Raw genomic sequence first — 15316 nt, forward strand, 5'->3', positions numbered from 1 at the left:
CGCATCATTTAATGGCATGTGCAAACCTGGCAAGCTCTCCAACACGCGAACGATAGCCGGTTCGGTCAGACCGAACAGGTCATCGCCGGTCAGATAGTCGGGCCACAGTCGGAGAGTGTCATTGGCCGCTCGTAAATTGGCCAGCGACGTCAGGAACGGAGCCCAGGCCGCTCGGGGAGTCTGGCCGCGACTCTCCGGAGGCCCCGACTCGCCTTCTTGGGGTGTCACAATGAATTCGGGTCGGCCACCTTTGTCGGCTATCGAGCATATGTATCGGCATCTGGTGTTGATGCGTTTCGTAGACCAGTAAAATCGTATCTGGAACATCGGATGACACATATGTAAGTAAGTCAAACTGTTAAGTTGAAAACTGCAGTTTTGTATAATCGAAAAATAGAAAGAAAGATCATGAATTCATGCAGTTATACTCACAATTTGAAATCCAATTGGATAGATGAAGTGCGGCGTGTGAAAAGCTGGCAACTGATGTGGGAGCAACTGCCCTACAGACAAAAATATAAGGCTCCCAACACGCAGCAGATATGTGGGCTCGGCCAGCTGCATGACGGCAGCTACCTGCCTGCTCTCATCCCTCTGCACATAGACCCTCCGTTGGACGCTCAGCGTTGTCAGCTCGTTCTCCTTCTCCCCTTTGGGCAGATGCGACGGACAATGCGCCGTTTTGTTCTTGTGAAATACGCATTTGTCTTTGACGGCGCAGCTCAAATGATATACGTTGGAGCAGCGGGTCTTGAAGCATCGGACGGTGGCTCCAGTGCGTTCGCAGAATACGCACTGAGACGTGCTGCACAGCTGAAGGGCGTTGTCGAAGTTCATCAGAGCACCGTTGACGGTCTCGTACACCCCGTCGGACCACAGAGCGCAATTCAAGTGTACCCACTTGTCAACATCGTAGTTGAGTAGCCGAGCTGGTCCATCAGCTATTCCGTCTCCTTGCGCGTGGCATAAACTACACCGGCGCACGTCTTCGGGCATCCTCGTCGGCATGACGGTGACACCGGTGCGGAAAACCATTTCTGTTATCTCTCGATCGGTTGGCCGTTTGTATCTAGTCGGAGGTGCAATACAACCAGGTGACCAATATTTGTATTGAAGTCCTCGGAAGACTTTGACCGGAGGGCCACTGCTGTCGTCTTCGGAGAGCTCTTGTTTAACAGCGTCTTCGGCGTTGGTGTCGGCGTTCATTTCATTCTGCAACATTTCGTTGTCTTTAGTCAGATCGTCGGCGGCGTCCATAAACGACAGGTCCATCTTTTCATCTTTAATATCCGGCTTTATATCGATGTCTTCAGCGTCCATGCTTTCGGCGGACGCCGTATCGAACTCCTCCTTGTCTTTAATGTCAACGTTTGGAATTATGCTATCCTCGCTCTCCATTTTGGTGTTGTTTAATTTATTGTCAGCGAGGATGTTAGTCGGAGTCCAAGCGAATCGCTTATAGCACTGTGGGCTGCAGAAGTACAGATCGTTTTCACCGTCGCTCAATAGGTCGTTGCTCGAAGATAGCAGTGGGAATTCGGACGGTTTCGCTCTGATGACCGAATCTAGTATGACTACATCGCAGTGTCGGCAGAACTTGGCTGCTCCGTTCAATATGCTTTGGATGTCGATAGGCGTACCTTCTTTACCGTCCCGTCCCTTGGATCGATACAAGCCTAGTTTGTGAGAAGGAGGTGTCGTAGTTCTCTCGACGATTTGGTACGTGGTCGGTGGTGGGATGTGTAAAATACCGGCCAGTTCTCTCAAGACGTTCAAAATGTCTTCGGCGGCGGAAGAAGTTAGCGTTAATGTAACGGTAATATTTTCTTCATTTTCAGCGTTGACTCCGGTGCTGAGTACCTTCGATTTGATGCATACATTATCTTTATTGAAATTGCTACGAATGTTTTCTTTATCGATGTCTTTAGCCGCAAAATGTATGGGTACTGGTTTGACTCTGATCGGAACTGGGGTGATAATAGGAATAACGGGAGACTTGGAACGTTCAATTTCCTCATCGCTTTCAGACTCATCGATCAGTCTCAAGCCGGGGAATTGATACGAACATTCCCGCAAACAACATTCAGGACTCGAACTACTCACTATCGTATCGGGAGTTTCAACATCTCTTTCTTTGCATATAAATTCGATTTTCTTATCATCCAAATCGTTCTCTAAACGTATAGGAGAGAATTCTTGATCATAAAAGCCTCTTTGTGTTGAAGCGGGTGGCTTTTCCGGAATAGGATCATCTTCACCGAAAGGTTTCGTATTGTAAAAATCAGCCGTGTTCGGTATTATAGCGCTGCCGAATTCTCCTGACAAATCTCCAAACTGAATATTATAATCTCTAGATACGCCTATTTTAGATAGATCGCCTGATCCAAATACAGGACAGACGCCGTAGTTCTTACAGAGCATTGGCTCTTGGATTTGCAACGCTGGCAAGAGTCGCAATTGGATGAGAAGGTTATCGATAAAAGTGTCATAGTCTTCTTCAACACGTGATCCTTTCCTTGGTCGTTTTTTAGTGTTGCTGGCTTCTATCTTTTGATTGTTTTGCATTTGACGACGCTTTTGTTGGTACTCGCGTCGTTTTCTCTTCCGCGCTTCGACTACTGACTCCTGATTCATGACGCTATCGATCGAATTGTCCAAACCCATTGGTGTATCTGACAGTTCTTCTTTTAGTGGTGTATCTAATTTGCATAGGTCAGAAGCAGCCGATACTCCCGATATCGCTGACTGTTGCGAGCTTTCATCGAGAAGTTCCTTTTTAACTTCTTGCAATGCGTATGGACTTTGATTAACAGGACTTTGTTGTGGAAGCATAACTTCTTTTTTAATCGTTTGAGTCAATTGTTCAGTCGGAGTCATACAAAACGGTGAAGGTGTAGATGGTGTCATCGGAGTCGAAGTCAACGGAGAATCTTCCCTGACGATTAATTTACTCAACGGTTTTCGGACATCCATAAGAGATTGTGTGGACGACTGAGTCGTAACTGGCACTGACGAGACCGGAATTGTCACAGTCGGTTGAGGAGGACGAGACGTGAACAGTGGATTCGAAACTGGAGTCTGTCTCGGTGATGTCTTAGGCGGTTCAACCGAAGTGACAACAGGTAAATGTGGAGGTGGAATCGATGGCCGAGCCAATTGAGCTTCTAGCGACGGAACCAAACCTAAGCTCGGAGCCGTTCTTCCAAGCAGCGACGGAACAGAACTCCGACAAGAGACAGAAGTCACCGTCGGCGAATTTCCACCAGAATTCTGAAGCAGCTGCTTCAACAACACATTCTGGGACTCGTCTTGCTTCTGTGGAATGTTCAAAGACGAGAACTTACAGCCACTACTCTCCAAATTCTGCAAACTTTCATCGCAATCCATAGGCTCGCTTTTGACAATGACCGACTCGAGGCTGTGACGCTTGTTCGGCTGTGTCTGCACCGTCGGAAGTTCACTCTTCGGCTCGTCTGTAGACTTGGATCGTTTCAACGGAGACGTCAACTGACTGTGCAGCAACTTCAACGATATTATGTTAGACGACACTTGCGGCTTAGCTTGAGACAAACTAGCGCTAAGAATGCTGCTCGTACTAGTGCTTTGTAAATTCGCCGAGAGTATCGTAGCGGGACGTGAAGTCATAATCAAAGCTGGCGGTTGACTCGAACTAATACTATGAATCGGCATTTGCATATTATTTCCGGGGACGTGTCTATTCGTCTGCATCAATGTCGAACTTAAAATATTGGTCGAAACGATTTGACTCTTTTGCAGCAGCGACGTTGAAGTCACCGTTGGGTTATTCGATTGAATGACGGTGGAGATCATTTGAGATGGACTGGATGTGATCTTCGACAGGGCTGGCATTTGCAACGACTGCTGTGCTGACGTTTGAATAAGTTCGTCTGCGATGCTTTGATTTGACCCAATCAATGGTGAAGGACTCGGGGACTTGATGGACAATAGTGGACTGTTCCTCGGAGAACTACTCGGCGAGCCGAGGGGAGATTGCTGTTGTCGGATACTTGCACTCAAAATATTCATCCTCGATACAGCGACAGTACTAACAGCTTGAGAATTATCGACCGTCGAATTACTGATACTATTCATGACTGCTTTCTCGATCAGGGCTCTATTCGTACTTTTGCTGGGAATAACTTCGACCTTCGTTGATGGTAAAAGATTCTCAAAATTAACCTGAGTGATTGAGCCTATTTCGGACTGGATGTGATTCTTTCGCATCAAATTAACAGTTGAATTCACCGTCGACTCTACTTTCGAGGTATTAATCGATGACATGATCGTCCTCAGTTGTTGTGAGGCGTTTGCAATGTTAGTTGTCAACTCGGTCGGCTTTGACAATGGTGACAACTGCGGCAGCATCGTCGTTAAGCGAGACGTTCCAACGTTGATTGGACTTTGAGACGACTCCCTCGATCGCATAATGACGTGAACTGGAATAGTGCTTTTCATAGACTCTTGACTAAGTTCGCTTTTGGCGACCATACTGTTGTTCAAATCTTGTCGGATAATGTCGTCTATGTCAGATATTGCATCGTTATCTTTACTAGAAGCAGTCGATACCGTATTATCTTGAGCTGGAGTGTTGATCGGATCTGGTAATTTAATCGGATATAAGTTTGATTCTCCGCCAATGTTATGAAGCATATCGAACATCTCTTTGATGGACTCCACCTGCTTTTGGCTGAAGCTTACGGTATTGTTCATTTCAGAATTATGAGCTTGTAAAGTGAAATTGTCTAGATATCTTTCTTGAGATGTGGTCGGCGACGGGATCGATATCTGAATTGAATCTTGAACTACATCTGAAGCAGAGCTTACATTCGAATCGAATACTATATCTTTTCCCTGTGTGCTAGTTTTAACAGCACTGTTCGATGACTTTTCATCGGTGCTTCCTTCGCCGATGATTGAACTGATTGAACTCTGACTAATTGGCATAGTTGAAACATCATCGTCATTGCTTTTATTTTTTTCATCATCGCCTTCCATTATGTGATCAGGAATCTTCTCACTAACCTTCTGAGGCGACTTTGGAATACTCGACATATCAATTTTGGTTAAGTGTGATAGCTTCTGAGGAATTTCGGTATGCTTAGTAATTTCATTTTCGATATCGAGTTCTTTTGGCTTGATGGAAACGCTACCCACCGATAATGTATGCAATAATGTCTTATTTATAACATTTTGACTTGAAACGGATATTGAATTAGCCATTGATGAATTGATCTGAATCTTTTTCAAAACCGGACTGGTTTCTTTAACAGGACTTTTCTCTTTACTCACAATGTCGACAATAGATTCATTATCATTATTATCATCTTGACTCAATGAACTGTCAGGAGAAGCGGATTCATCTTGAAAAATTTTAGCTGGTAGCGTAATATCTTGAGAGACGGCCAGTGAAGAAAGTTTAGAGCTTGAAATAGTCAACGTCGTTGGTTTCACCAACTTTTGTTTAATATGGTGCTGAGTGAAAATAGGTATGGGCATACGGGGTGAACTTCCAGAATGTGTCGTAGTAAACGTAATGACGGGACTCAAAGTTGCCATCCTCGGTACGTTCATATTCGATGAGATGACACTTATAACGGACGAGATTGGCTTGGATATGGGGATTCCGAGAGATGGCGCTGATATCGTTATAGGAACTTTCTTAATCGACGACGACATATTTCCTTGACTGCTCGAAGTCAACGGTACAATAGGAACGTTGATGCTCTTTAACACGGGCACTGATATGGTCTGATTGGCGATAGATACGGATGCGACCGTTGACACATGTGATACTTCATTTAACATTTTCGAATTAGAGTGGGGCGATAAAACAGTGGCGCTGATGAGCGGCAACCTCGTAATACCAGTTCCGGATTTTCCTGTGTTGACAATTTTGAATTGATGTACTCCTGAAGCGCTCTGCGGCGGCTTTGTAGCCAAGCTTATAACAGCTACAGTTTTTTTCGTGGTCTCGGTCCTGGTGACGGTGGTGAGAGTCGGTTCTGTGGATAGAACGGGTGGTTTTTCAACGATGGGCTCTTTAGGCACTTCATCCTCGGTAGTATCTTCAGGTTTTCCATTATCGATCAACTCTTCGAAGTCTTCTTCAGTCGCTATATGCTCTTCGGGTGATCCGACGTTTGAACTTATGACGACGATCTCCGAATCAATTGACTCGTGAATAGTTTCATTGTCGAGTTTGTCCATTTGCATTTTGCCGGGGATGTCATCGATATGTATGGAACTCGATTCATCTTCGCTGCCTTCAGCTGGGCTGTTCACGTTACTTCCATCGTTAGATTCAGATGTCTGACGGCTGTAGCTTATGACGACAGAGTCATCTTTCTGTATGAAACTGAGTTGCTTTAAAGAGTCGTCACTGTCTACGGTGTAATCGACGCCGTCTGAAGAAAACAGTACGTATTCTTGCGGATCGAGTGGACTTGCGACGTCCGCAATTTCAACAGGTGGAAATGGCTCTAAAACAGACAGGTCACCTTGATCGGAGTCTCCAGCTGCGGCACACAATGAAACTTCAGCGCCAACGAAACTCTTATCGTTTTCATCGTCGTAATCTATTATTTGGTGTTTGTTTTCATCCGGACTACTTTCTATTAATACTATTTCTTCATCGGAGTGTTGAGCACATTCTAAAACTTTCGCTTCTACGATCGACTTTGATTTCTTTATTTTACTCTCAATGTCTATGCTCATAGTCTTCGAAAGAATTTTGTCTTCTTTCACACATTCTTCCAACGATTGCACTATTTTACCGGGACTAATTGGAGGCGTACAGGAACTATCATCAAGCTCGTTATATTCGGCATTCACAAGCGTTGTTAACGGATTAATCTTTGGCTTATTTAAATTAATATTTTGAGTCGGCGCAGGTGCTACTTTGGTCACAACTTTCTTCTTCAAAATGGAAACTTTACTAATATGCGACTCTTTCTTCGGCTTTGGAATCATACCTTAAAAAATTGAAACATATTAAAAAAATAATAATTGGCGAAATACACTTAATAAATGGTATTGCATCAAGAAAATGATAAATCAATAAAAAAAAAAAATGAAAATCCAACCTTGTTCGTTTTGTTGTCCACTGGATCCCTGCAGCGAGTCTCCGGCATTCATCATTTTTATCGGCTTATTTTGGCCCCACATCGGAGACCCACCACGCAAGCCCGGTTTAACGTAAACAAAGTCGAGTGGTAAAGGAGTCGGATTGTGATGAGGGTTTCCTCCTCCAGCGTTCCCAGAATCTGGCTGCGGAGAAGGCGACGGAGTAGTCTGTGGAGCTATAAGTGGACTTCGCACAGACAACGGTGAACTGGGCGGCTGTACGCCTACTAAAGGACTACGAGATAGTGGAGAGCTCGGAGGTTGACCCATAGGACTGTATTGCTGACGCTGCATCATTTGTTGCCTTTGCTGTAACGAAACAAATCAATTTGAATATTGATCAAAAATTGATCTATTAGAAAAGAACAATGAAGTGTAAATAATCACCGTTTCATTTGCGGTAGCACCCGGAGACATAAGCGGTTGAGGACTACCAAGAGGTGAAGACTGTCTGCTGAATGAAACTCCACCTCTCATACCTTGAAATTATCAAAAAAAAAAATTATTTATTAGTTTGGAAAGTTGTGTATGATGGTTAAACATGTGACAAATCGGCCCCAAATCTAAACAATGAATTACTTGCTTGCATAGTGTGATATAGAACAACTGTAATGGTGTTGTAATCGCTATACTAGAATGTGTTTCAGTGAGACTAATTTCTTCAGCAACATAGTTCAATCAAATTTGTCACATGATTTTAAACTGTCCCAGTCGTTGTATATAATGCAATTAAAAAATCACCTTGTTGATGTATTCCGTGATGCGACGGAGGACGAACGAATCTAGTCTGCAACGGCGAACCTTGTGGTCTAGGAAAAACAACTTGCGGAGAACGATTTCCACTCTGTGGACTGAAAGAAGGAGGCGGAGTGCTGCCGGGACACGGCGACGCATTACCGCTCAATGATCCAGTCTGCTGAAACCGATTCAACAATTAAAAATAAATAAATTAAGATTTATACTACCGATCAGTACCTAAACATTACCTGTATAGATTGCAGTTGCGGCGATTGTGAAGTCACTGGACTTTGCATCTGCACGATCATCTGAGGGCTCGGCGTGGACGTGGGTCTCTGATTGTGCGACTGAATGGTCTGTTGTTGGATGTTCAACAGCTGTTGCTGCTGCTGTCCGGTCAGCTGCACGTGGTGTATCTGCGACGTATTCTGCATCGACGAGTGCTGCGGCTGGATCGTCTGATTTTGCATTTGATGTGTCGACTGGCCCATAGACGTGAAATGTTGATTGATTATCGCCTGTTGACTTAGCTGACCCTGCACCTGATGACTGTTCTGCGACACGATCTGATTCACCTGTTGCTGCACCGTCTGAGACTGTATAATGTTGCTTTGTTGTTGTTGCGACTGTTGGTTGAATATCTCCTGCGGGTCGATGTTGATTTGCTGTTGTTGGTTCATCTGCTGGTTGAGGTTTATCTGTTGCTGCTGCTGCTGCACGGTGTTTATAATCTGCTGTTGCTGGCCGTGATTTATCTGATGCTGGCCGATGTGTATCTGCTGTTGTCCCACGTTCAACTGTTGTGCTAAGTTTACTTGTGACTGTTGCCCAATGTTTGTTTGTAACTGTTGGCCGATATTGTGGGCCTGTTGGCCAATGCTCATCTGACTTTGAGTTTGTGTTGGATTGACTTGTTGTTGTTGCTGTTGCTGTAGATGAGATTGTTGTTGCTGCTGCTTGTTCCGATACTCCTTTAATTTGACCAAGAAAAATTTTACACTCGTACACTAACGAATTTGTTAGTTTTATCGTAAAAATTCGGTTGTTTTATTACCTGACAAAGCATGCCATGTTGCCGCAATTGCTTCCGTGCCGCTTCCAGGTGTTTTTGCAACACGGCTTGTTCTGCCGACACTCGTCCCAACTCGGCGGCATCATTGGGAGCTAGTTCGTTGTTAGATTTGCGTAGTTGTCTCTGTTTGCTGTTAAGAGACTGTAATAAAAAAAACAAAAAGAGATAATTACCGTGTGAAAAAAATCAGTGTTAATACCACAAGACAGATATCTTACTGCACGATAAATGATAAAAAAATCTTTAATGTCAATTTTAAACAACATAAAATGACTCAATATCTACACACCTACTGACGATGATTAAAACATCCAAAACAATAATCGTAGCAGCATTTACACTGACTAATCAAATCGAATAAAAAAATAGCTCAATATAGAAAGTACACCAAAACCAACTCTTTAAATCATAAATAAGCAAATTATAGAAATAATTGGTGGAAAGCCTATCGAAATCAAACACACCTCTTTCAAGTTTTCGAAGTTTCCAGAAAATCACAACGAACAATTCGAAAGTTCCGACTGAATAAGTACACCACCTTTACAAAGACCCACCCCCACTCCTTGGAAAAGCTGCGCAAGTCAGAATTGTGTATTGATTATTGTATTTGCGCATCTTTTCCAATGAGGGGGGGGTGGGTCTTTATAAATGTAACAACCTACTTCCAACACTCATTCTAAACTTGACTGTAATACGCCCATTTAAAAATAATATTTATTAAAATAGACAAATTTGACTTTATTAAAATTATGAATGCAATTTACTTCATTTAAACGATTTCATTGATGATTTCCAACTTCAATACGAAAAATTTATATTAAATTATATAATAAACACATGCAAACATTTATGTACGTACGGTGTATAAAGTAAATTTCATGTCAAAAATTGTGACAAGTGAAGCAATGGTGAAAAAACAAGCTGTGAATAATATAATTGGAAAGAGATTTCAACAATCGGTAGTTTGGATTTTTAACACCAAAAATAATACTACTATCGATTAGTAGCAAACAAAAGCACCATTATGGAACGCCAATTTTTTTTAAAATTAAAAATCCAATAGACAAAACAGACTGACCGATCACAGCAATCTCTTCCTTATGACACAAAGCGAGTGAAAATAGATTTATTATTTAGAATTTATTTAATTATTAATGATATCTTGACCTCATTGCGGTTTGCCTTACCTTTTCCACGCAATAACTCATAAAACCTTTGAAGTAGCATAGAATTAAGAGTCACCGATAAAATTGAGCAAAGCCTTACATTTGAACTCTCATCGTACGATTAAATCTAAAATTGCACTCTTGCATGCAAGAAATGATTTACAAATCTAACACAATCGATTCTATGTATTTAAAAATGTCTCCATCGATTAAAAAATTTCAATATAAAATTATCAAGCATAATAGTGCAACGAAATATAAACATTCATTACATAATAAATGTATGCGTGGAAATATAAACAATAATAAAGATTACATTTACACAAAACAAGCAAAATTTAAGTAAAAAAAAAAAAAAATTATTTAATACAGTATAAAAATAACTATCATTACGGATCATTCTTACTACAAAAGTATAATAATTTTTAAAAAAAAATACACGAAGACAAATTTCTGAAAATAAAAAGTACCTCGATTGCCTGATGTTGCGAATATGTGACAAACTGAAAAATTAGTATGAATTAATTATAGATAGATTCGTTGATTTTTAATATACATTATTAAACTTCGACCGAATTATAAACATACGTAACAGCATATACGACACAATCACAGCGACAAACGACTTTACTTTTAATTCTATGCTACCGATGATTATAGAATTGCCTGAACAAGATTCAGAGACGGGAACAGCGTGTTAATTTTGGTTTTGGGCATTAGCAGGTACTATGTCGGCGAATTATTGGCTATTTGCAGGTACTATATCTGCGACAGGCGCAAAGCCTTCTGCACATGCGCGTGAACTTATAATCCGATTATAATTTCTTACATTTAATGTATGCTAGACTTGTTTAATCAAGCGTTCATTATACATGAGGCAAATAAATTTCGCACGTTATTATAATAGATTTATATCATTTAGCTGTAGGTATTATACGTTGTATATGATAATAATTTTCTAACAATTAATAATATTAACTAATTTGGATTATATTTTTTACTCCACATCACTTTACGAGTTCGAACTAAATTTTAAGAGGTTTAAAACAAAGTTTTAACAGTAAACACGCTGACAGTGACAGTTCACGCGCATGCGCAGAAGGCTTTGCGCTTGTCGCAGACATAGTACCTGCAAATAGCCAATAATTTGCAGATATAGTACCTGCAAATAGCCACAACCGTAAATTTTTGAACTTATTAGTAATTGTGTAGTAAGAAAAAAAAAATACACAATTATTGACTCAAAATAGTCACAACAGTCAAGTTTAAAATCTCATGCAGCATATGTAAATTGTTAAGACAGTATTTTATTATTAATTAAAAAAACAATAAATAGATTTAAAACTTACGACTGTTATACCTGCCGTATAGTGGAGAGTACGATAAAAGTGCCATCAAATTTAAACGACTAAATATCTAAATAATGTGTCGAGTGAATGAAAGTGACCGACAGAGTAATTGACAGACAAAGTGAAGATCTACAGTGCTGTCAAGATTTACATTACAAAATAAATTAGGATGCGACTATCTACGCATACTGTACGTATACGCACTTCATTATTCATTTGCGAATACATACATTATGTATAAATAGCCACATCCGATAAATAATAATTAATAGAAACAAAATTAAAAAAAAAAAAAAACAGACTTCGGAATACGCAACTATTGTTTGAATACACTCGTGTATAATATATCAATATTAAAAAAAAAAAACCAACCGCAGATTGAATTTAAATTATACCATGATTCAAGAGTAGTTTTTGGGTTACCTGATATGAAAAAATAAAAACAAATTAATACCTTTCTTATCTTTCTCAATTTTTGAACTTCGGTCTCGTAGTATTTGAGCTGGTGTGACAGCAGAGTGTTCTGCTGCTGCAGCCACTGCTCGTACACCAGCTGTGCCCGGCGATCGTCCTCTGTGACAACACGTTCCGGAGGAAGTGGCGGCGCCGGGAGATGAGTAGCGTTGTATAGAGGAACGCTTCCGACCTGTGATAGAAATCAATGCTTACATTCATTTCATAGACCTTTAACGAAGACAAATCTCGATTCCTGTCATCAATGCTTCTTATTACACTGAGCAACAAAAAGTCTATACTAAGTTTTACCCACTAAATTCAAATATGACAATGATTTTGGTTGGCTTTGTCTTGTTTATGAAATATAAGCGTTTAACCCTTTGAGTGCTGACGTCTCTTCTGTTGAAAGCCCACCATGCTGAAAAATTCGCCAACATTTCCAACTAGAATTATTTAGAAATCCAATGGAAAGCAGGTATAAAAATTGTAGCTAATCCAAACAAACCCTGGATAACTACCGCCGAGGATTTCGAGTTTTGTAAAGGTGTGTTTAAGCTCTCTAATATATCTTGCAACAATATAAAACAAACAAAACGAGTCCATTAATGAATGTATTTTTCCCAAACTAGTTTCATCTTCTTCATTGTTTTCTCACAATTTAAATGCCAAGCCATAAACTAAAATACTCAGCAGTTAGGGATTTCCATCGAGAAGTTCTGATATAAATTCAGAAATTGCGGTGTAAACCAGTCTTTATAAACATTGATACGGATTACACGACCCATGTTCAAAGCATTTTTTTTCAATGCTACCTGGAAAGGGTAGTATTCTTGTTTATTTTTTACATACACAAAAAACAACGCCAATCGGCGTATTTCAGGCTCATGAACTTGTTGGTAAAACGTCGATCGGCGTTGGTCAGCATTCAAAGGGTTAAAGAAATCTGCAATTTTTACATGTGTAAAATGATATATTTTTGACTGCTAAAATTCGCTAGATAATTAATTATGAATATTTCAAAGCAATAAAAATCACCATCAATAGAAAAAATAGATTCCAATACTCACTTTTGGAACAGCAATACTAGATTTTGAGTCAAAGATTGCAAAATCCAAAAATATCTAAAAATTGCACGACAAGAAGTCAACCAAATCATTGTCATAATTGAATTTAGTGGGTCAAACTAAGTAAATTATTGTCGAGTCTCAGCTCCGGTAGGTAAAAAACGTGATTTTTGTTGCTCAATGTTATTAGATATCAGATACACGTGGTTTATTTTTTCTTAGAAATAGTAAATTAAAAAAAAAAACATCAGTGATCAAAAAAGCTTGTAAAAACGTGCCCTTTCTAAGAAATTGACAATAGAGCGAGTAGCGGAAACCATATGTAGCCGATCTCTGCTTATTATGAGCCCTGCAGTATTGAATACCAATGTTGAATATGATCTTAGCATAGGGTTGCCATACGTCCCAGTGTCCCCTTCAGAAGGATATTTGTCCCAGTTTTCCATAGATATTATTTAAAAATATATCTTTCCGATAATATATAATTAAGTGGGTTTGCACTAGAAGCAGATGGTTATCACTCCTTCCATCAATTACAAGGATACTAAGTATGTGGGAGGCGTTGAAAGACTTTTTCTTAAAAGAAGAAAATGCTCCAAAAGCGATAATTGATTTCTTTAAAAATCCTTTGTCAGAACTTTATACCATGTTTGTACACAGTCAAATGTTTTTATTTGAAAAGCAAATTAAAAAGCCTGAAAAGGCTATTTGGCATATTTTAGAAGATACAAAAAAACAATTAATGGAAAGATTAACTAGTAAATATGTACATAGGTTTACAAGCAAAACAAACTGAAGAAATGCAAAGAAATTACGATTATACAATTAAAAGTGTTTGATGAAGAAGTGGATAATTTCTTCAAAGTTGGAATTAAATATTTGGAACAGCGGTCTGTTCCAATCGCGAAATATAATGTTTTTTCATAGATGCTTCTCAATGATGTACTCAAATAGGCACGAGTTGAAGAAACTATTGCATATTTAAGTAACATCAATATATTTTTCACGGATTCAATTCACGAAGAAGTACATAATTAATGTACATGAAATCGTTTATTGAAAATGAAACACATGAAGAATGGGATACCAAAGATGTACATGATAAATGGTTATGCTTTCTTAAAAATACTAAAGAAACAGAAAGAAAAACTAACCTACTGAAATTGTGCCAATACCTGTACGCTATCCCAGCACATAATGCACACGTTGAGCGTGTATTTTCATTAATTAATACTCAGTGGACAGATGAACGAAATAAGCTTTCAATTGATACAGTAGAAAGCATAATTTAGTGCGTTTTCAATTATAAAATTTCATGCATCGAATTTTATAATTATGTAAAAGGGAAAAAGGAACTCCTTCAAAAAGCAAAAAAGTCAGAAAAGTATGATTGGGCAACGAAGAGCAATGAAGGTCAAGTTCAAGAAGTTGGGGAAGAGTGAAGACAAGAGAGAATGAGTACAATAAAATAAAATGGCACATGATTCAATTATCTGTTAATATTATAATTAAACATGATTCAATTTCTTATAATTAAACTATCAAAAATTATAATAAATTATTTTTATTGGGGGGGGGGGGGGGGTGTCCCCATCTATGGTCCGACAATTATGGCAAACCTATCTTAGCAGCATTTAATGATACCAAGCATTACATATATTCAGTTGGTCATATCCCCAGTATATTTTTGATCAATAAAAATGCGTATTTTTCAACCCACGTAGCTTTGATGACGAATGAAAAAAAAAATCACCTGATTGGTGGGCGTTGTCGGTGTGGTTTGTTGTTGCCACTGTGGAGGTGCCGAATTGTCGATTCCGGCCGTCGAAATAGAATCAGACGATTCCACTCCGATTTGTCGACCCTGTTCTCTTTTCTCTTGTTCCAAAAGGTCTTCGAGTAAAAGCGGTTGCTCCTATAGAATGATTCATACGAATAAAATAATACATTATTCCGATAACGACATTACAATAAATTAATTACTTCATAGTTAATATTCGATAATTATAGCAGCATAACTTACAATCAAAAGTTCTTAAAATAAATACAAACTAGATAATAATAATAAAAATTAACTTCAAGTCTACAGAAATAGCCGACTTTATGAGGTTGTGCAACCTAGAGGGCCTACAGGCTTTCCTATTCGGTCTCAATATATGTACATATGTATTTCTGCATATGTAAATATTACATAACATTTTGTAAATTTTTGAGATGATAGATTTTTAAGAATTTTTCCAATAATTGCAATATTTTTAGTTAAAAATCACATTCAAATAAATTAAAGATTAAGCTCTTCATCGTCTTAAAAAAATTTATATATTAATA

The 15316-nt window shown here is 39.2% G+C and overlaps 1 protein-coding gene across 1 annotated transcript in view; it reads right to left on the bottom strand.

The window, feature by feature from the left end:
- The window catches only part of LOC143912856 (uncharacterized), a 38659-nt gene that overhangs the window by 3283 nt on the left and 20060 nt on the right, over positions 1–15316 (bottom strand). Inside the window, exons 32-40 of the mRNA XM_077432289.1 lie at positions 14742–14903; positions 11923–12114; positions 8936–9094; positions 8130–8852; positions 7885–8056; positions 7531–7622; positions 7104–7452; positions 433–6992; positions 27–318 (exon numbers count right to left, since the gene is read on the bottom strand). Coding sequence (XP_077288415.1) covers positions 27–318; positions 433–6992; positions 7104–7452; positions 7531–7622; positions 7885–8056; positions 8130–8852; positions 8936–9094; positions 11923–12114; positions 14742–14903 — 8701 coding nt within the window. The remainder of the gene's footprint in view (positions 1–26; positions 319–432; positions 6993–7103; positions 7453–7530; positions 7623–7884; positions 8057–8129; positions 8853–8935; positions 9095–11922; positions 12115–14741; positions 14904–15316) is intronic.

This window comes from Arctopsyche grandis, chromosome 6 (genome assembly GCF_051622035.1).
Source record: "Arctopsyche grandis isolate Sample6627 chromosome 6, ASM5162203v2, whole genome shotgun sequence".
Taxonomy (NCBI): Eukaryota; Metazoa; Arthropoda; class Insecta; order Trichoptera; family Hydropsychidae; genus Arctopsyche; species Arctopsyche grandis.